A 21,431-nucleotide genomic window follows, 5' to 3' on the forward strand; every position below is an offset into this window, starting at 1 on the left:
ATACTCTTTCTTGGAAGGCTGACTTACATCCTAGACCAATATCATATCCCCATCAGCGATTACCGCATCTAATATACTCTTCTATGGGTTTGACTTACCTCCTGAAGCAAACGCAAAGCTTCATTATTCATCAGCCTATCCTACTTCTGGACGAACTACTTACTTTCTTAACCTCCATTAGATGTCGTGCGCTTTTGTCTGTTCAGACTTGATACTTACCACAAACGCTCCATGTATCCAACCTGCATAAGCCGATCCGGAAGTCATTGTGAGCCAGAAATTAATAAGAAAGCCAATAGCAGCAAGCAGTTCTCGTACTCTCCACTGGGTTGTTGGGGATGGGAGAAGAATTTTCTTCCAGTGCAAGTTGATGGTCGTTCTGATGCAAGGCCAGCTGGCTAGTCTAGAATGACTAATGCGGGGTCACAGCGGCAAGAAGGAACTTATCATTGGTTGAACGAGGGCTCACTTGAGATATGTCACATCTACCCCAAATTATTGTTTCTGCATATCCTCCTTACTGGCAGTGACTCTTATTTCACTCACCTAACAGCGTAACATAACAAACTGCCTTTATTAAGTCATTTCATCTTTCGCCCTTACTGTATGTTCTTCCGGAGCGGAACCATGGGCGGGTCACGGAACCCTTCGACATGACCTTCGGGCCACACTAATAGAGCCAAGGCTGCCACCACGTCTCGCCGATTTCGTCATTTTTCCTGCGCCGCTCCTTCAAAGTACTTAAAGACTTACTATATTACAGCCAGCTGTTCTGAGTGAAGGCCAGGGCGGTGTCGGAGGGTTGCGCACTTACTATAAATAGTATCTTCAGCCTTTTGAGAAAGATGATTCAGTCCTGTAAAGGACTGTATATCAGAAGTGACAATGGCTTCGACCAACTTACAGTTAGTGTCATCGCTGTCAGCCTTACGACTAATGCGTGCTCTCGTGTCAGGAAAGGCTTCAGCTGGCAGGCCAGGTAGAATTATTGCGATCAACACCAGTTTCGCTACCTCAGCCTGTTCTGTCGAGTCTGCAGCCCTTGCATTCCTGGTTCGGACAATTCAGCAGCACTAGATTTAGGGAGGGGAGAGTGAAGACATTGAGATGTTGACAAATTGCCCCATCTCAGTGGCATGTGCCCGAGTCACCCACCGAAGCATCTAGAATTCTGTATTGGCTTTACGCCTCCCGTAAGATTGGGTGTAATTTCTGAGGGAATTTACAAGACAAATCAGTACCTGCCAAGAATCTTATTCTACAGGCTAACTATATACAGACTAATACAGGTGTTAGGTTTTGGGGAAAGATTCGGGAAGAGTCTGGGGTAGGCAGGGTGGTAGTGCAAAGTACTATATTTGGTCGCCGGTAGCGGTGGCGTAGTGGTAAGCGCTCCGAGGCAACTTCCAAAAATGCGGGATTGGGTCGCCTTGCTTTTCGGAGGTAGTGGGTTCGATTCCCATCGCCGGTATCATAATTACCACAACAATGGAATTCGTTCCCACAATACATAGTACCCAACCCCCCCCCCCTTATGGTAAGGTGGCGAGGAAGAGAAACAATCATAGGCCTCGGCGAGGCTCCAAATTCGTCAGGAAAGAAATAGTTTACAGCGAAGACATGTATTTAGAGAGATAGCTATACATATAGTGGATACCCGCATATCTCTCCCGCCAGGGGTCAGCGTATGAATATACTACTACTACTACTACTACTACTATATTTGGTCTCGTACTCCAGGTCCTAATTTACGTGACGCACAACCGTGCCATGAATGCAACGAATATGACCATAGTGACTGTGCCGAACTATTATGTACAATAAGTATTGCCTTGGGCCCTCCACTTGAGCCAAAGCTTAGTATGGCCAACGAACCTGCGAGCCGCACCGATTGCCACTCCCTGTTTAACAAAAAAGTCCGGGCTTTCCCCACGGATTTGAGCAATATCAAAACAGTTCTCCAACGCTATATCACGTGCTTTCTTTATGTTTCCTTTGTAACTTTCCGTACCCACCCGCGAAAGATGCCAATTAGCGTATTCCTCCACTGCTCCCTCAAGAGGTCCAGGAATATCGTTGAACTCATCCTGAACAGTGGATGGAGCCTCTTCAGTGTCCGGCACTGAAGAGATCGAGGATTGTGTCATTTGAGATGGATGGACATTAATATTTATCTGCGGAAGCGCCGAGCCTGACATGAGATTGTTGGAGGTCTGGTTTTGTTTCGAAAGGCGTTGACGATCTTCTGCATACAGCTGTTCCCGCACATTGTCGGGAACATTATCATGGGTCTCTAAGATACCACCTTGTTCAACATATTTGACAAGGCTTTTTAGGTGATGTGTCCTGAGTCTGTAATGCTTTTTACCCGCTGAATCCTGCCAGCAATACTGGCCCTCATGCTGGCAAGGAGGCCCCAGGCATCGCATTTTCCGATATACATCTCGCCAAACTGACGGTTGCCCGGAGCATTCTGTTAGTTACTGAGGAGGTCCCTCTTTTGTCTGTCCCCCTGGACGAAGAGTTGTCCTCCCTATGATTGATAGACATGGAGACCGTAAGCATTTTATTGGGGCGATGAAGGAGATCTTGCCACATGAGGATTTGCTTATTTATAGCTGTCCAATTGGTATCAGTCTTTTCAAAGCGCTTTGTAAGATCGCGCTGCGAGCGTTCATTTACGGAAACCACAACCACAGTATCATCAAGCCTCACCCGTACGGTCTATTTTCTGGAGCAACACACGTTCCGCCTTTTGCTTAATTTCTTCCCAATATGAACCAGGTGTTGAATCTAGGTCTTGTTCCGTATCCTTTGTCAAGACTCTGTTATTGAGAGTCACTCTCCACTCGATTATATACGGCATATAGCAGGGCTCTTCAAAGTCGGTTGGTCCCTTTCTTAGTTCAACACTATCGAAGGCCCGTTGTTGGTTGGACTGTGGAACTAGCGGCAGGGAACGTTCACAACAGGGGCATAAACTATATTCAGAAGGCGTCCGTTCTCGGTCGAAATTACCAGGAGTAGGAGCATACGAAGGAGTGCGTTCCCAGGTATAGGCTTGAGAAGGAATGTAGTTGTTGAGAGGGGGGTTTGTCACATCGATACATATAATCCTGCCGAGAAGCCTAAGACGAGGATCCCTCAGTGTTAGCCTTCACACGTGTTTGTTACTTATTGTACCAGGGAACTAATCCAGACAGGCTAAAAACAAATATAATGAGTGTCATTTGTGTTGCGCCGCTTAGCTCTTGCATTGCCCCAATGAGCACCTTTGGCGACAGATGGCAAGATAGGAACAGGAAGGTGGTGGCGGATGGGAATTGCCGGACCAGTAACTATGGCTCCGGGGGTTTGACTAGTTTGCATAGAAGCTTCTGGAGTGCCGGTTGCACGATCCCGGCTTGTACGTGGTACATACGGATAACCTGTCCAGCATCACTCTATCTTACCGTATCGTTGTGTCTCTGATAAATACACGGATTATAGTAGTTCCCAGACCTTACTTGATCTAGTTTAGCCAGAAACCTTTAGGGAAACTTGGAGAGTATGAACATTTGCGCCATTTTTGCAAACAGCTGTATGCAGCGTTGGAAGATGCTCCGCCCGACAGTAGCATCCTCGGAGCGGTACTGGACTTTGCGGAGGCATCGCAGAGATTTCGAAGTCGCGCGCCACGAGGGCGGCAGAACACAACCCCAGGCACTGGCCACCACAGGCCTTGACGAGGCTCCAAGTTCGTCAGGAAAGTAATAGTCTACGATGAATGGATGTACATAGAGCGTGGAGATAGTAGTACCCTGCATATCGCTCAGGCGAGGGGTCAGCGTATGAATCAACAACAACAACAACAGCTGTATGCAGCCGGAGACAAGCGGCCCGGCTATGCTTAGTCATTATTCATGTATAACACTAAAAACTAGTCACTACAATTATCTAGTGATTGAGATATCTTAGTCTAAATAAGGTGTCTTTTGTATGATACTACATGGATGGCCGGAGCGGCCGTACTCTACATTGGTTAACTAACTAACTAAATAAATATAGCTACTTCGCTAGTATGGTTACAACCCCTACAGAGGACCACACCGACGTGGCCCGCAAGGCGCCGAAATGGAGTAAGGAATGAAACAAACAAACAAACATCAATTGTAACGAACGTTCGTTGTTATGTGTGGTTTCAAGTACACCGGAGTGTGATGACTTTCAGGACAATATAGAGGCAACGGCCGGTCAAGATGTAGATGGATCTTCGAAGTGGTCAGTAAGGGCCAAGTCATTGTGGCATAACTGTCAGAACCCACTCCTAGTGCGCTTTAGGAGTGAGTCCTCCGGAACCCAGGAGCCTAGTACCGCTAGGCCATCCGGTAAAAGACTAGAATTCTGAGTCAAAGACTCAGAACGCGCATCACTTATAAACCTACTTCGCTAGGTGAATGTGAGATCAACCGGATCCTCACAATAACACCACATGACAATTTTTTAACAATAGGAGTAAGAACTACATTCACAAGTATTTTTCGGTGCACATGACATTAGATGAAGAAACGGGGGTAATAGAATTTCTGATTGTTGTGGTGGGATTACTGAAGAGGTCTAAGTCCGTCTAGTATAATTTTTCTGCGAACCCCCAGATTCGTTTAACATGTCCCAGAAGATATGCCCCGTTGTATCAAAGCAATAGGCGTTAAATGCGCCGAGGTTTTCCCGTCACTGGGAGTTGTTTTTTTTTGGGCGTGACCTAAGCATACGGGAGCCTGCCTGCTGACCGAATTCCCGGAACCAGTGATTGAATGATCGAAGTCAGGAACAATAGCCCAGACAGTAAGCTCACGAGTATGCAGTATATAGGTACAGTACTCATTCGTGACCTCGTTTGCTATGTCGTGTTTTTTTCCCGAGTATGCAGCGCGGATTATAGGGTCAATGCCCTGCGCCTTACCGTGCCATTTGTCAAAAGTGGGATGGGGACAGCATGTCAAAAAAGACAAGTATGTGGTTCCCAGCAACAGGGAGATCGGCGGGAGAGAGCGAGTCTCATCGAATACCCTCTCTGCTATGGAATCCTAAAATCATGCAGTCGCTTCGGACACTGGCTCCGTCTGAGCTTTCGGCCTTTGCTCTGACACATCAGCCTTAGTGCCTTGAGCTTTCTCCTTGGCAGCAAGCTTGGGCTGCCTATGAAGAGCACGCGGAGCCATGCTACCTGTTTTAGCAATGGCCAGATTCCGCTTGCGCCGACTGTGCCAGGGTCCATCATCCGATGGTCGGATATAATATCCCAGATCCGCCGTGGGGTCCCACTCGGTCTGGGAAACACCAATGCCCAACCAGGAGAAACGGTTTCCATTGTACTTGAAATCCCAGTCGTCGAATCGCGGCTCTCTCATTGCCTCGAGATAGTGTAGAGTGCTTCCAGGCCAAGTTGTGGGAATGCGACCGCCGATGGCATGATTGTTATGGGAATTGCGGCAATTATCCGTCCAGACGGCCTTTCTCATGAAGGAGCCGACATGCTCCTTGAACTCAGCGCAGACATCGCGCTTGAGGGCCATGGTGTGGATGGGCTCCGTTTGATAACGGTCGATAAAGGAGCAGATGTAATCTGCTTGAGCTTCAATCGCAACCATTGTGGGACCATTGGAAACAGGGGTGTAGGGGCCAAGCATGGTGAACGTGTTGGGGAACTCGGAGATGCCAATGCCCATGTAACCCATGATTGACTCGGCCCATTCTGTCTGCAAGTTGCGGCCATTGGGCCCAATGACGGGATAGCGCGGGATGTAAGAAGTGTCGAATCCAGTAGCGCAAATGATAATGTCGCCTTGATGCTCCTTCCCGTCTTCGCTTACGCAACCAGATGGTGTTACCGAGGTCACACCACCATAGACCACGTCGACGTTCTCTTTCTTCAGAGTCTGTCCATGCGAGTTAGTATCACTCTTGAGGCCAGTCACTGGGGGTGGGATTCTTACATTCAGATATTTGAAACCCGATGGTACCACTCGCTTGCAACCAACAGAGAAGTTTGGTATCAAACGGTCTTCCATTTCCTGATCTTGAAAGGCGTTCTTCATGACAGATGTCAGGAGACCTTTTGCCTGCTCCTGGAGAACAGTATCCTTCAGATACATAGCTGTTCGTAATTGTCAGCAATAGTGACACTCGTTACAGGTACTTTTAACATACTGAAGATGCTGTTCATAGTTCGTTCATTGTCCTTGCGCAGCTCCGTGACACTCTCCGGATTGTTCACAAAGTGCTCAATCTGCTCCTCTGGGAACTTGCCTGCCTCCGTGCTAATGTCTGGCAGGAGCCACGTCGGCGAGCGGATAAATATTTTCACTCTGTTAACAATCGGTTGGATGGCAGGGAGAATTTGAACAGCCGATGAACCCGCCCCGATCAGCAGAACATCCTTCCCTTCGAGCGACACGCTCTCATCGTACATCGCACTGTGTAGCTTGATGCCTTTGAAGTCGGCCAATCCCGGAATCTCGGGCCAAGCAGGTTTGTTGAGATAGCCTGTGGCATGAATAAGAATGTGGCACCAGTCGTGTACTGTGCGACCCGTGGTCAAATCGGTCGCCGTGACTTGCCACCGGCCCGACTCTTCGACCCAGTTGGTTTCAGTGACGATGTGCGAAGTGAGGATGTATCTGCGCAGGCCGTATTTGTTGGCAAAATCGTTGAAATATCCTCTGATCTCGCTGGAACCCGCGTAGACAGACGACCAGTCTGATTTGGGTTCGAACGAGTAGACATAGTTGTGGGAGGGCACATCACAAGCGCAGCCTGGGTAGCGGTTTTCATACCAGGTGCCCGAAACCTCAGGGTTCTTTTCGTAGATCTGGAGTTCCGGTCAGTCAAGTAGGCAGACGACAGGGATATGATTCTAAGAAACCGCACAGTCAGTTCGAAGTTCTGGAACGACCTCTGCAGCTTGTATGCCAGACACAAGCCCGAGGCACCTGCACCCACGCAGACCACCTTGACATGTCGCTCGTTGTGAATAGCTTCCGCTCGAATAGGGTCCATTGTGAGTAGGCTTTCTTTCTAGTCCGTAAGCACACACAGAGGAAGAGTTCTTCAGCCAGGACAACGACGAAACAAAAGCTGCAGCTGAGGACTGGTTAGCCGAGGGGCAAGGCGAGGTCATTGCGACAACGACTCTTGATTAGTATGATGTCGACAAGCTCATTGGTGGGGGCGAGCGAGTCGGCCATGCCGTCACGATCCTTGCACGGTCGGAGCGAAGACTCCCAGCTCCACTAGCATACTAACTATAAAGCTAGTCGCTAAATCCCGCGCTGGCCAGGTGGGCGCGAGCTGAGCATGCCACAAAACAGAGATGGTAGACTACTGGGTAAGTGCTAGGTATAGTCTACTATCTCCGTTTCCAGCCGTTGATGCTGACCGGTACGCGCGGGACTCCAACCAATGGCCGGTGGGGGCGCACTAAACTAAGGCCAGCGAGGCAGTGATACTAGTGTGTTACATCTGAAACGGGCCAACAATAAGTAGACGGGACTATGTTCACCGCTTGGGAAAAGCAAAATAAAAAAAAGAGAAAAGAGAAAAGAAAAAAAGAAAAAAAGAAAAAAGCATCTTACACAATAGTTATTTCTCGACGGTTCTACACGCCCGCTAGCCCTCCAAGGAATTACAGAACCCGTGAAGTGAGATTGTGCTGTGGCAATAATTCAGATACAGACTTTATTAATTCCTCCCTAAAGTTTCCACATTGAAACTTCACTTTAGAACAGGTTTCTTTCACAAGTGGCGCTATGCCCCTTTTCATGGTACGGTCATAGGCGGAAGTCGGAGAGCCGGTCCTTCGTCCGAAGGTTAGTTACACAAGGGCCTGAGGCAGCGAGGCAATGTCTGCTGCCGGATGCATAATTGGTCCCAATGCCACAATGCGCAATACGCAATACAGTCGATCGAGCCACTGAAATTATCCATCCCCATGGGTATTATGATTACATCGCAGGATAACTAACCCTGGTAGTACCTCATGACCAATCCGATTCCACTCAAGGATAAAGTCAAGACGAGTAGTCTTATTCGTGATTGGATAGCTCGCGTATCAGGATTGCCAGTGCTTCCGCACATGCATTAACTACTACCTACCAGGTACTCTCTTTCTGACAGATCCTATAGCAAATTAACAACAGTAGCACATTGTCCTTGGAGGGGTGTAGGTAGACTGTGTTACTGCAGTAAGACACAACGGCTACTACTTGCGAGCATAATGATTAGTAGCAATCCCAGTATGGTATATAATGTCCTACAACCCCATATAGTATCCATCCCGCTCCCCGTCTTGTATAAATTAACTCACTGAAACACCACCCTCGTATACCCCAGGGTCTATCCTTGTCCCGACCACCACGGAACAACTGGTCCAATCCCAACCATTGAACCCACAGAAGAACCAAATCCAGGCCACTTCCCTTTTCAGCCCATCCATGGCACCCATGCTGTCCTAGTCGGCCTCCAAGCCCGACGTAATACCCTCAGACTGTGCACATCGTGATCCAACCCCAAGAAAAGGCGAACTCCGTGTACTCCAACACCACGCCTCGCCTCACACACTCTCTTTCCGGGGAATCGCCTCTCCCCTATCGATTGTCAATCCCGAAAACGGCATCTCCAAACGCCATCCAGATCCAAGGTTCCTCTCCTGGAGATGTAAGATACGTGAACCACAACGGCTTCCCCGATCTCCAACCCAAGACCTTTGGCGGAAATGGCAAAAGACTCGAGCCTGGACTCTGCCAATCCATTGATGAACCGGGAAGCGTCTACCACAGGTGTCGTTGTCTAGTATCGCTGGGAATGGTAGAGCAGTCATGGTTCAAACGTATGCCATTGTCCCAGACCAAGGAACACACATCCCCGGTGCCATTGAATGTGGTCCAGGATACAGACCATGGTTCAGAGCACAAAGAAATCCTTGGACAATGAGTTCGCCATAGCGACGATCCGTCAGACAGTCATTCTCACGACGGCGAGGGTTCTAGAGCTGGGACGGACTTCGGAGACGCCGATAGTCTTTCTGGCTGTGGCGCGAGCACGATGATCGATTACGGGAACTTCGTATCATTGAGACACTGTGAAGCGGCAGTCGGAGGAGCTGTTGAGTATAATGAGTAGTTACCTGAGAGATCGCGATTGCTTGACGTCACGAAACTAGTTCACTTTTTCACTGAGGAGAATGGCAATTGTTCCATACCTGAGTGCATACTGCATAAATTCGCTACGCGTGGGTCAGTGGATTTAGTGAAAGGCCCAGGCTGCGGACTGCAGAATAGCGGGCCCGGGCCTCGACGCACATACTTCCCAATGAGGCATAGTGGTAATCAAAAGGTATCGCACACGAGGACGCGACAGGATCGACAGGCCTGCATAACCGGAGATGAAGGATGTCTTACGGTGGCCCCGTTGTCTCCTATGACTCCAGCCACAATATACTCCATCCCTCTCCTTTACGAGAGATGCGTCATACAGGATATCGGCACGAAGCGAAATAGAGTTTGCGTTGATCGAAGCGGACTGGGTCCGAGGACTTGGGACGGATCGTACCAAGGGTGCTTTGATTGTTTGGATAGAGATCTGCCTGATAACGTGGGTTGAGCGTCAGCTGGAAACCCAGGGATTTGATCCCGTTGCCGCGTCCTTTTTCCGATATCTTCCGGCTTTGGTAGTGGTGGTGTCGATCACAGTTCCTGTCTTGCGGATGGTATGATGGTAGCGAAGGACAAGGGCACAAAGTCTAAAAATTCTCCGATGGCCAGCGACGCTCGGGGATCGGCGGTGTCGTGGATTCAGGAAACCCTTTGCCCACTCGCCGAACGATAGGCAATCGCATCACCCCGCCATGAAGGCGACCTTTGGCTCATGAGTCTCAGAAAATATTATAGGGGTGGTGAAACGTGTTCTTGTGGTCGACGTGAGTTGGCGCAGATGGAGTCACGGCGTGTGAGCTTTATCGCGCATATTGAGGGGGTAATAGAAGCTTTCAGGGAAAGAGTGTGTCCTTGACAAAACATCGAATAGATTCCAGTGCGGGGAACCGAGGTAATTGATAGTGCATATCTAGTTGCCAATTGCAAGACACCGTGGCTGGTGCGCACTTCGTAACAGGTTGACCCACATGGATTGCGAGTGCAGCCTCCGCGTGATCAAAGGAGGAGTCCAGACTGCGTGTCGGGTTGGCGCACATCGCACTCAACCATGAGGTCCGTGGTAAGGACTTACCACAATTTGATTAGGAAGGACACTACGGGATTTCGTGAAGGTCAGGATCCAGCTACACTTCAATCGTGAAAGGTGGAGAACGGCCTTCTCCGGCTGGAACTCTCTGTCACCGTTTCTCTGGACCATAGCCCCATCAGTTCCGGCATTTGTAATCCTCAAAATGGCGGTTGACTTAGTGGAAGGGCGATACGACTCCAAAAGGATGATTAAGGTTGCCTAAATGAGGCCATGTGGTTCAGGTTGAGGCGCCACGGACTAGGATCGTGCAGCAGAACCACGTTGACTGGCGTCCAGAAGGCGAGTCCCAGCGTGGTTGCTCCACGATCCAGGTAGCCTGGACAAGGGTAGTAGTAGTAGCGCCAAGGTGATGCTGCAGGGGTCTTGCGTCGCTGATTGGAACCAAACAGATGATCGCGGGTTGGCCTTGCCACCTCGGGCTCCAGTGGATGGTACGGAGTATATTGCGCTCCAGCATAAGTCATCAACATGGAGCCAGACTTGTGATGCACCAAGCGTTCAGCTGGCGACTAGCAGAATCATCGCGAGGTCATATCACAGTATAACCGGGGCTGATAGTGTAACTTGGGACAGTAGCGTCATCCCCGAATGTGGCGGTGTAACCAAGGTGGCGTCTTCAGGCGAATAGTCGGGAGGAAGTACCTGGTTCTCCAACTGAAAATAAAATGTTGGTGTCTTACAGTCAAATACTAGATGCTTCTAATGGTCGGACATACGACTGTAACAGCACGAGAAGCGAAAAGCTGTTATTTATTCATTTATCTATTTATATTTTATGGGGTTATATAGCAAATTCTGAACAGTAAGGGAGATTTTGTGCCCCGGAGCGAAGGCACTGATAGTATATATCATATATGTAAGTAACCATCTCAGGCACACCAGAAGGTTGAGAAAGCAACCAAATAACAAACGAAAACCCAGTGGATCAATTCCCAAGGCACCAGGGTCATTACGGTACCGGTACATCCCCATCAAGCCACCGACTGCAATCCCCCAAGGCAGGTAAAGTTCCCGGCACGGCGCGGCGGAGGGCAACCACCGCAACTCCACCATCCAACAGTCTTAACAAGTGAACACTAACCGTGGATGGCTTCCCACGCACGTCCCCACTCTTCCCCCCCCCGTTGCCAAAATGCGAAGAAATGGCCCACGGTACGGCTGTCCAAGAAGGGATATCCTACCATCTACGTTCGGCAGCTCCATACTCGACTCTTGGCTTCTGCAGATTTGGACTCATCCCAACAGAATTCTCGCTCGCTTGCGCCTCGTTGATGACAACATCGTACCCTCGGAGACCATGGTGCGCCGTGCCCGGTAACACCCTGTCTAGCTCATCCGAAAAAACCGCACGGCCCATGTCATCCAAACGGCGAGGAGTAGTATGAGGGGACCAGAACTGGCTCATCCACTGGACGGAGCCATTTCGAGTCTTGGTCATTCGACCGAACCTCACTCGATTTCCACAAATTACTTATAAAGGAGCCATGCATATCCCCGGGATGTCCTCCTGTCGCGAGAAGGTAATAAAGTCGTCGACGTGCAGTGCTGCGGTACTACTAATCCTCGCTTGCTCAACAACAACAACAGCAACACGCGTGACTTGTACACTCGTACATAGTTGTGGGTGCAGCTCCTCCTTGCACTTTCCCCGATTTGGCGTGCCAAAATGGGCAGTCTTTCCCCCTTGCTTCCAGGATCGCCGCGCATGCTGCCACAGTTCTTCATTTCAGTACTCTATGCCCTATTCTCCTCCCTGTTCAACCTGATCCCGGAGCATGGAAAGGCCCATCTCCTCAAGTCTGGCAGAGCACGGTACTTTCTGCCATCAATCTGGGAGCAGGTCGACTATGATCTCCGGAACGTCCTCAACCATCACGGCCGGTATTGGTGGCACACCACGGGCTATGTGTTGAATCTGCTCCTGCAGGAGGCCGGCTACACAGATCGGGCGCAACGACGCATCCTGGCCTTCTTCGGCCGCTCGATCGCGCCGCATCTGGGGGTCGCAGATGAGCCTGGTGCGCAGAGATGGCCGAGTTTCATGACGGACAACCATAACCCGATCGAATTGAGTTGGGACTGGCATACGGGCAAGAAGGCTCCGACGGTGCGGTTCTCAATTGAGCCCGTGGGCCCCTATGCCGGAACGCAAGTGGATCCCGACAATCAATCTGCAGACGCGCGCTTCAGGAAGGTCATGATGCAGGCTTTGCCCAGCATGGATCGGGAATGGTTTGATCATTTCGATCACGCATTGGCCCCGGACATGCCGCCCCGGGGTTGCATGGAGGGCCATCCGTCAAAGATCTTCTACGCCTTCGACCTCAGCGAGGAGGACACGACCGGCAAGGCTTACTTCTTCCCGGGGTTTAAGGCCAGGTCCACGCAGCAGACGAACCTACAAGTCCTCGCGCACGCCATTCGCACGGCTCCTCACTGCACAGACAATGAGAAGCTTGGCGCCTTCTCGATCTTTGAGAATTTTGCCCAGGATCCCGCGACGCCACCGCTGGAGATGGACATGCTCGCCATCGACTTGGTCCGCCCGGCTGATTCGCGTTTGAAAATATACTTTCGGACTCGGGAGACGAGCTTTGCCTCTGTCCGTCAGATGATGACGATGGGTAACCGGATCCGCAGCCCGTCACTAGAAGCTGGGCTGCGGAATCTGAGGAAGCTGTGGGACGGGCTTCTGGCACAGACGGGCGTGCCGGATGAGACACCGCTGCCCGCCGCCCACCATCGCACAGGGGGGATCCTGTATAACATGGAATTCCGCCCAGGAAGCACGGCCCCCAACGTCAAGGTATATATCCCCGCCCGACATTACGCGCCAAGCGACTGGCATGTGGTATCGGCGTTGAATGAATACATGTATGGCCTCCACGGCCAGTCTGAACCGCCCAGCATACGCACATATAGCGAGACCCTCCGTCAAGTATTGTGAGTAGCCCGTCCCCGCTTCGTCCGGTGTATATTGCTAATCAATCGATGCAGTACACCCGATGCTCTCCAGCAACGTGGTCTGCACACCTATATTGCCTGCTCGGTTCAGTCAGGGGGTGATCTCCGGGTGGTGTCGTACATGAATGTCCAGAGCGAGAAATTTGCCACGGCCTGAGCATGTGGCTATGACCTGATGAATCATGAGAGACGATATAGTGTATGTAACCTCTCTTTTCTTTTACCTCCAAATCGGCTTGCAACATATCTACTTCCTATTGTAATTTAAATGCGTGACAAAATGTATTCCATCACAACTTCCGTTTCAACAACCGAATCAACGCTTACAGAAGCATCCGTAGTATTGGCGACTCCTGGTACGCTGGCTAAAGATGACGCGAACGGGTCGAGGTCCAAGCAACTCAGACGACTCCGCGAGTGAGGTCCCAGCAAGAAGAAGTAATCAAGCGTGGGCTCCACTCGAACGGGCCACATCCGAGCTCGTGTCGTTTTGCTGATAACCTCGGATCCCGTTGGCCCATGCCAAACCGAGTCGGCTCCAGAGCGGGGTCTGCCGAAATTCTTGGAATCAATCTGTGTCGATGGAAGACACGGACACTGATAGTTAGAGGATCAGGCCTCTGGCATGCATTCGTTCCATGATCCGGGTCTGTATGCAACCACAGCGTATTCCAATATTCGGATATTCGGAGAGGCGGCCTGAACGACGGTGGGATGAAGTCATTCTGGCATTCTGCACGTTTCACTTGGCACCGGATAAGACACGGCAAATGACCTCTCATGCCATGCAGAGGGCTATACCCAGAACTGCCTCGGGCGCAGCTCTAGTGTCGGTGGGTGACCCACCGCGATGACTGCGCGTGAGGCCCTACTGTCAACACGTGTCGGATCGACGGAGGGGCACCTGATTTTGAATCACAATTTCTTGACTCTCCTCATCAACACGTGTGAGTCCATGGAGGGCATCCCACCCGGGCTTCCTTTTTTTCTTTCCCCTCCCTTTTCCTTCTCTGTTTTATTATGTTTTATTTTTTTTTTTCTGAATCATTCCTCGCCGGTTATCCGGTCCTAAGAATTCCGCCGTAGCCGCGAGGGCATGGTTGGTGGTCTCTACCGCAGCTTCGCTGGCCAGGCCGGGTAAAACTCGGAGATAACCACGTCCATGATTAACGGACATTATTACCATCAAGTCAATACAGCTGGAAAGAACTCGCGTGTATACCTCCGTGTACGTGTGGATGGAAATGTTGGTTGATAATGCAGTCTGATCCGACTACGACCCTGCCCTTCTCTGCAGAAGAATGTTCCATAAACCCAGTCAGTCCACGGGAAGAACAGCGCGGCGCCCCAATAGTTCCCACACTAAGAATGTTCTGGCGTCCTCGACGTTGAGACCCAGCAGGCAGGATCGAGAGGGGCACTTCTTCAGCGACGAGAGCCCTGCATTTCACTTTCACTCTTGATGATGCTCTCCCATCCTGTCGTGTTGGGCGACGTGCCAGGAATGCGTACCCCCGCCACCTCCATCCTGGCCAAACCTTCAGCTCTGCCGTCCATGGTGGATCCATCTACTACTACCTCATTGGGCCTCTCGTTTCCAAAAGTCCATGGCTGGGTTGGTCCACTGTATTCGGGCGTTCAGTACGTGCACTCCATTGAAAACTGGGTCTTCTGGGCAAAGTAGATAGATAGCTCTTCCACTTCGAGCGAGCAGGATGCACACCGTGGCTAAGGCGGTCCATTGACTCTCACCTCAGCATCCACTCCCGCGCTAGAATATGAGCATTGGCTGCTGACTTGGATTTCGGTACTCCGTATAGTGATTCGATTTGATGGTCTGCAATAGCCAAGCCATGTGGTACCCCCACCCTCTTCTGCGAGGTAATCTCTCATGCGACATTGAAATTGCCGACAATCTAAAGTTTCCATCGCGGGCCGTTCTCGCCCTGTCATACTCACTAGTTAGTCCAAGGGTGACAGTCACCTACCTTTTACTAAGACGGTAGAATCCTTCGGAAACATATATCTCGTATAGAACTCTTTTTGCAAGAGGGGTAATACGCTGTATTTCCCCTCGGAGCACCCATCCTGCAGTTGATTTCGGGTTTCAGATGCATTGCACATACATCTAGATGAGGATGAATAGTAATAACATTACCACCCCAAAACCCTTGAACTCTGATGTTAACATTACTGTACAGCGTTTGCTTTACTTCTGTCTGGTATATACCATCTATAGCATATAGTATACTATGTAGTCTTTCATCGGTTGTCCTAGTTTGATTCACTTGCTCCCTATGTAACAGACAGGAAGACTGTCAGAACCCGCGCCTAGTGTGCTTTAGGAGTGAATTCTCCGGAATCCACTACTGCTCGGCTATCCAGTATTTAAGAGACTAGAATGTTGAGTCAACAGACTCAGAACGCGCCTACTGATAAGCTTGCAGGTGAATGTGAGAAAAGACGAGACCTTTTCATTCATTCCGGCAGATGGCTTTTCTGCCACGCAACATGATCCGTGGACAAATCCAACCAGAATTGGGACATATATGACATCAGCTATATCAGTAACATTGTACTATGTGGTCTCAGGGCAATAACTGACTGGAAAGAGGGAGTATTTAAACTTCAGAGTCACGGTTCTCTTCTATAGTTGGTTGATATATCCAGCTATGCTGTGAGGTACAGTGTAAAAATAGGCGACATCTACTGGCCGCATAGAAGTATCAAATAAATATGAGTTGCCAGTAGGACTACTACTTAGCAATCGGTGGTGGAATTCTGTTCTACGGCTTTGGGAATCTGTACTTGGTATGTTTTATGTGCGTGATGGGAATGCACTAAGCAGTGATTTAGTATGGTGGCGACTTTTTACTCAAGACATCTGTCCGACAAATGAAATACCTTTGACGTTCCATTATGAATGCGCCATATCTAAACACAGTATTCATTTCCGATGAAGGTGAGAACCATTATCCTCTTATGTGGCTAGATTATTGACGGTATTTCTTCCCTCAAATACTTTTGACATCCACCACAGGCCCCTTATACACTCTCCGCCCTTGAACTATATACATCGCCAAACTAATGATAAACACCCCCACGAAGAGAACCACACTCCAGTTAAAGTTATTCAGAGTAACAGGGATCTCCGTCGGCCAGAAAGACCAAAACAGCGCGAAGATCACATAGATCAATGCTACCGCGTTGATCCAGATCCCGTGCTCGCCGAGACTCCACCGTCGTGGGGGGAGGGTCTCCGGACAGGAGATCTTGCGGTACATGACGCAGCTGATGGAGATGGCGTAGGTCCACATGAGCGCGGCGACGTTGAGGGAGATGATCGCGTTGAAGGCGGTGTCGGAGCCGATGTTGATCAGGGAGAGAAGACCGCTGATGATGCATGATAAAGCGATGGCGTTCACGGGGAGTTTGTAGTGCGGGTTGACTTTCGAGATCCAGTTCGAGAAGGGTAGGCCTCGGTCGCGGGCGAATGCGTAGGTCTGACGGGCCGTGGAGGCGTTGAAGAGGATATTGCTGAAGATGACGGGGATGAGGATGATCGCGGTGAGGCCGTTAACCCCGGCTGTGGAGACGGCCTGTTTGAATACGTAGATGAAGGGAAAGCCGGTCGGGTCGTCGAGGGCGTCTTTGACGGAGGGCATTGCGAACATGAGGGTGATGATGAGGACCAAGGCGAGGATGCCGTTGCTGAAGTAGCCGCCGCAGATGGCCATCGGGACGTATCGGCCGGCATCGCGGACTTCTTCGGACATGTGGGCCGTGGCATCGGAGCTGAGGGATCCGTAGATGGCGGAGATTTGGCCGATCATCAGTGCGACCCCGACGTTGTCCCATCCGCCGTAGAGGCTGAATTCGGTAAAGACGGCCTTTGCGGACTGGCGCGGCGCCATGGCCCAGAGGACGACGATCACGACGACCCAGCAGATGGTGTGGAGGGCGAGGAGGGCGTTTTGTATCCGGGGCATCCAGCTGGCCGCGTAGACGTTGAAGAAGTAGATGATGAGGATCATGGCGAAGACGAAGAGCGTGCCTTGCCATCGCTTGGGGTCGTAATCGGGGTTGCGCACGCTGATGAGTCCTTGAATGATTGTGCCGGTGAGGAAGGACCCTGACGCGGCGCCGGCTTGCCAGGCGAGAACGGACATCCATCCCGTGATGTAGCTGAGGAACTTTTGATATCGTGGGGAGGCGAATTCTGACACCCAGTGATACTGTCCTCCGGATGTTGGGGCCATGGATGCCATCTCTGATAATGAGACGATGATGAAGCCGAATCCCACAAAGGTCCACACGTATGTCCACACCAAGCCAGCCATGCCACCGTCTTCGAGGCCTTCATAATTGGATCTAGTGACTCGGATGCGTTAGAAAAGAAGTATTGTGCGTGATAAGATATGAAAGAGAGAAGGTGTCGTCGTACATGAGGATAAACTCCCAGGTCGCCTGCAGGACTGAAGCGAAACTCAAGGCAGCTAGAGGTCGGAGATTTCTCTGGATTCGAATAGCAGGTCAGCTACTCCTCCTCAATTGCTGACTGCAGAAGATTTGCAGATATATCTTACCTTGAACTCCTGCGCTTTGCCCATGCGATTCATATCGCTGTGGTCATATCTCGTGCCGGCCTCGCCGCCATTCTGCTCGCCAGCTTCCACTTCCAGCGGGTGACAGCCCGTCGTGACCACTCGATCGCCCTTTTGTACACTGGCCGGTTCCCCCGTTGCGGACGACATCTTGGGGAACTGGCAACGCGCTGGCGAGAGTGAAGGGAAGATGAGGCTGTGGAGGCTCACTCTGCAACCACGGACTAAATACGAAACGGGCAGTCAGGTTGTGTGACATGAGAGCTCAAACAAAGAAACCATCGGCCATTCCCGCCAGCATCCCCTTGTTTTCCCCTGCAACTGGCCGTCGATGAATTCACTTAACTCCTCTCAGTCTCATGGAAAGGAGATTTCCTCACCATGAGTCAAATCTTACTGCATCCAGCGTGGGGTTCCCCCAGTCTTTGTTTGTTCTCCGACCGCCACGGGCCCCTGGGGCCCGTGGCAGCAAGGGTCGGAACGCACTCACATGGCCCCATGGTACTCTTCCCGGAGAATGTGGCCAGTCAAGATGGACAGCAGACGTCGATCTCTGCGACCTTGATTTCTGAAGGGGGGCGCAGACACTCGCAATGTGCTGGCGGCGGGTGCAACAACAGGCTCACCAGTTGCGACTCTTTGACATGCCCGCCACTCGATCGGCGCTCTTGGCAAGCAGGGATATTTCTGTCTCCCTCCTCCATCATGATGAGGTGATTGACCGGGTTGACAAGGGATACACGGAATTGCCAGGATGATCCGATTCCAAATCGGCCCAGTCAGAAAGGCAGGTTTGATTTCTCAGAGGGAATCTCCGGATAGCCTGGATGGTCATTGGACCGGCCACCTGTCATGGGCACGAAATGGGGGCGTGGCTGCAACACAAGTTTGCCAGGGGGGCAAGCAAGGAGGATTCTCTCCTCTTTGATCTCTTTTCTCAACGCAGGCCCAACGTTGTCAAATCCAATTTAAATCTAGGCTAAAACCGACTGACTTTTCGCGTAGCATGAGATAGGGAAGGGATGTCTGGATTTGATCAGGTGCAGTGGTGATAGCCATTAAAGTTTGGGGGCCCATTCTCGTGGTGTGGATGGCCAGTCTCGGCGAGTCAGCGTGGCCAGCTCCGAAAATAGCTCATTCCTCGCAACGCGATGCGGAGAAGAGGGAGTTGATTAGCAGTTGATTAGCAGTTGATCAGCCGGGCTCCGTCTGGCTGTGCTTATTCGTGCCGGTACCCACCAAACGACATGCGATCGGGGTGTACCGTCAAGACTTCGGACTTTCTTGGTGGATGTCTGCTTGTCCTACCTTTCCCGGTGCAGAGGAGTGTGCCCACTGCCAACAATGCCGGCCGGCCGTTCTGTTCGCATTTCACATTTCATCAGGACAACCATCGACCGGGCCATGTGTGCTTGTTCATGGTTACACACCAATCCTATTTACTCTCGTATAAGCATAACCCCTGTCCGACCAGCTCAAAAACAAACAAACCCTCCATGCGCCTCAGATGTGCCGGCGGAAAGGCTAAGGTGTCAAGGAGAACAACCCTGTCGGTCAAGGCTGTCAGCCGCAGAAGTAGTCGGCACCCTCACCGTACCTCCTTCATTTCAGCAACGCGACGGTTTTCACAGGTTTTCTCGATAGATATGGCCGCCATGTCGTGAGGTTCTCCCTTCCACTGCAGCGACTGCGGATTTCTAGTCGCAGTGCCGCCGATTGCGATGGCCGTCCTGACCTCATCGCTTCCTCCGGGGGTTTCCCCTCCATTAACGGAGGATAACGACCATAACCATAACGGTCTGATCGTAATCGTCACTTCACTGGCGCTATTCTTGGTTCTTGCCTCGCTGGTTATCCGAGTGTTTGCATCTTCAAAACGAGGTCTCATGCTACAAGATGATCACGTTCTCTTTGCCGCAGCGGTGAGTGAGCTTCCTCGAGGAGGACCCGTTCACACACTGATCTTCTGGAGTCGACCAGATCTGTGCCTGTACCCAGGTATCGCTTGTGCTGCTCCAGGTTCACCATGGGTGGGGAAAGTCCCGAGAGCTGATCTCGTCCAGTGACTATACGCAGATGGAAAAGGTACGTTATCTGTGCGCAGCGACCGACCAACGAGCTAAGCGCCTTAGGCCGGATACGCGGCGGATCTGTTCTACGTCCTGATTATTGGCCTGTCCAAAATCGGCACGATGCTCTTTTATCAGAATCTGTCCTTGCAGCGTACTCGATGGACGGTCCATGTCATCATCTGCTCCTGTGGCGTGTGGGCCATGGTCGCAATCATCCTCCTGGCCATTCGATGCAGCAGCCATCCTTGGACGGACATCGATGAAGCATGTGGCGGACTGTTTCCACGATGGCAAGCCATTTGTGCGCTTGACATCGTTTCAGAAGCCGTGATCCTCGCATATCCCGCGATAACCATCCGGAATGTGCAAATTACCTTGAGCAAGAAGCTCAAGGTGCTATCCATTCTGAATTGCCGGATCATGTAGGTGAAACTTACTTACACACGTGCTGAACGCTGGGATGCTGATATTATCTCGCCACTCCAGATTGATCCCCCTTTCTGCTGTGCACCTACACTACATTCACTCCCAGATCTATTCCTCCAACCCCACACTCATCGGCACCTATGCTACCATTGTCGCGGAACTCCACCTCAGCCTCAGCATCGTTCTGTTAACCGTCTCCTGTCTGAAGATGTTCGTCGCCGTCTACGAGGATGATCATGGGTTCGCATACACGGAAGATGCTTCGAATTCGCAAAGCCGCAGCGGGCGCACCCCGTCCAAGTCGTGGCGATCATCTCGCCCGGTCAAAGATCTGAGCTCGTTCGGGAGCAGTTGTATTGAAGAGGAGCCAATTCTACGGACCGAAGCGATCGCGTCGGCATCATCGCCGCCGTTGGAAGGGCACCGGAGCAATGCGATCATGAAGAGTGTCCAGATCTCCGTCACCCGGGAGAGCATTGAACTGGCTGAGATGGCGGGACCATCTTCTGCTGCAATACCCAGGTCGACGTGATTCTCTGAGTCAGTAAGATTATTGTATGATCGGATGTCTCGTTTGTCAATAGATAATTTTAATCAACTGAATTATCGTTATGTCGTTCGTGCTTCCCTGGACATTGAGGTGACCACCTCAAGGTACTACCTAGTGGTAAAGAAGTTGGACTCATCACACTGGTCTGTGACTCTGTGGACTATTCTGCTGCATCCATGAAAAACATGATTTCGGGGACTGGTGGGCTAACACTTTATGCCGAATTTCCGGAATTTACACGCGAGTTGATAGATGACTTAGGTTCCGACCTCAATGATGGCAAGACATATATTCTCAACTAGTTTGTCGCTCATCGTCTCACCAAGCTTAAATTTGCCATCGGGCCGATTAACACGTCAAGGTCGAATATCAGTGCACTGACGGATGAAGTACGTTTCGTGTAGTGACAATGAACGGCGATGCAATGCCGGTGCGATAGGTACACCATTTAGCCTATTTTGAATTTCATTGCGGATTAGGGTCGATATGACTATGAACAGCGAGGAGCTGCTTACCGGAGGGCTTGTTGTGTTC

The 21,431-nt window shown here is 50.9% G+C and overlaps 5 protein-coding genes and 1 pseudogene across 6 annotated transcripts; 3 read left to right on the forward strand and 3 right to left on the reverse strand.

Moving 5' to 3' along the window:
* The first annotated feature begins 1,367 nt into the window (after window positions 1-1,367).
* On the forward strand, window positions 1,368-1,474 carry ASPBRDRAFT_t227 (annotated as a pseudogene). The gene has a single exon. The product of its transcript is annotated as a tRNA-OTHER (tRNA).
* Window positions 1,475-5,072: 3,598 nt separating this feature from the next.
* On the reverse strand, window positions 5,073-7,038 carry ASPBRDRAFT_133943 (flavin-containing monooxygenase; the record flags this gene model as incomplete). Its single annotated transcript, XM_067618564.1, has 4 exons — window positions 5,073-5,918; window positions 5,976-6,136; window positions 6,190-6,850; window positions 6,910-7,038. The coding sequence occupies 4 exons, from the start codon at window positions 7,036-7,038 to the stop codon at window positions 5,073-5,075; spliced, it is 1,797 nt and encodes a 598-aa protein (XP_067475330.1).
* Window positions 7,039-11,947: 4,909 nt separating this feature from the next.
* ASPBRDRAFT_199225 (uncharacterized protein) lies at window positions 11,948-13,402 on the forward strand (the record flags this gene model as incomplete). Its single annotated transcript, XM_067621304.1, has 2 exons — window positions 11,948-13,224; window positions 13,279-13,402. The coding sequence occupies 2 exons, from the start codon at window positions 11,948-11,950 to the stop codon at window positions 13,400-13,402; spliced, it is 1,401 nt and encodes a 466-aa protein (XP_067475331.1).
* An 829-nt stretch (window positions 13,403-14,231) lies between these two features.
* ASPBRDRAFT_317013 (uncharacterized protein) lies at window positions 14,232-14,893 on the reverse strand. Its single transcript, XM_067622928.1, has one exon. The coding sequence runs from the start codon at window positions 14,811-14,813 to the stop codon at window positions 14,436-14,438; it is 378 nt and encodes a 125-aa protein (XP_067475332.1). The 5' UTR covers window positions 14,814-14,893; the 3' UTR covers window positions 14,232-14,435.
* Window positions 14,894-16,259: 1,366 nt separating this feature from the next.
* On the reverse strand, window positions 16,260-17,999 carry ASPBRDRAFT_134209 (uncharacterized protein; the record flags this gene model as incomplete). Its single annotated transcript, XM_067618584.1, has 3 exons — window positions 16,260-17,616; window positions 17,690-17,760; window positions 17,832-17,999. The coding sequence occupies 3 exons, from the start codon at window positions 17,997-17,999 to the stop codon at window positions 16,260-16,262; spliced, it is 1,596 nt and encodes a 531-aa protein (XP_067475333.1).
* A 1,437-nt stretch (window positions 18,000-19,436) lies between these two features.
* On the forward strand, window positions 19,437-21,066 carry ASPBRDRAFT_317343 (uncharacterized protein). The gene is made up of 4 exons (XM_067622931.1): window positions 19,437-19,771; window positions 19,830-19,934; window positions 19,982-20,343; window positions 20,408-21,066. Exons 1-4 carry the CDS (start codon window positions 19,571-19,573, stop codon window positions 20,877-20,879), a joined length of 1,140 nt encoding a protein of 379 aa, XP_067475334.1. The 5' UTR covers window positions 19,437-19,570; the 3' UTR covers window positions 20,880-21,066.
* The last annotated feature ends 365 nt before the right edge of the window (window positions 21,067-21,431 follow it).

The sequence above is a fragment of the Aspergillus brasiliensis genome (genome assembly GCF_001889945.1).
Source record: "Aspergillus brasiliensis CBS 101740 unplaced genomic scaffold ASPBRscaffold_13, whole genome shotgun sequence".
NCBI lineage: Eukaryota > Fungi > Ascomycota > Eurotiomycetes > Eurotiales > Aspergillaceae > Aspergillus > Aspergillus brasiliensis.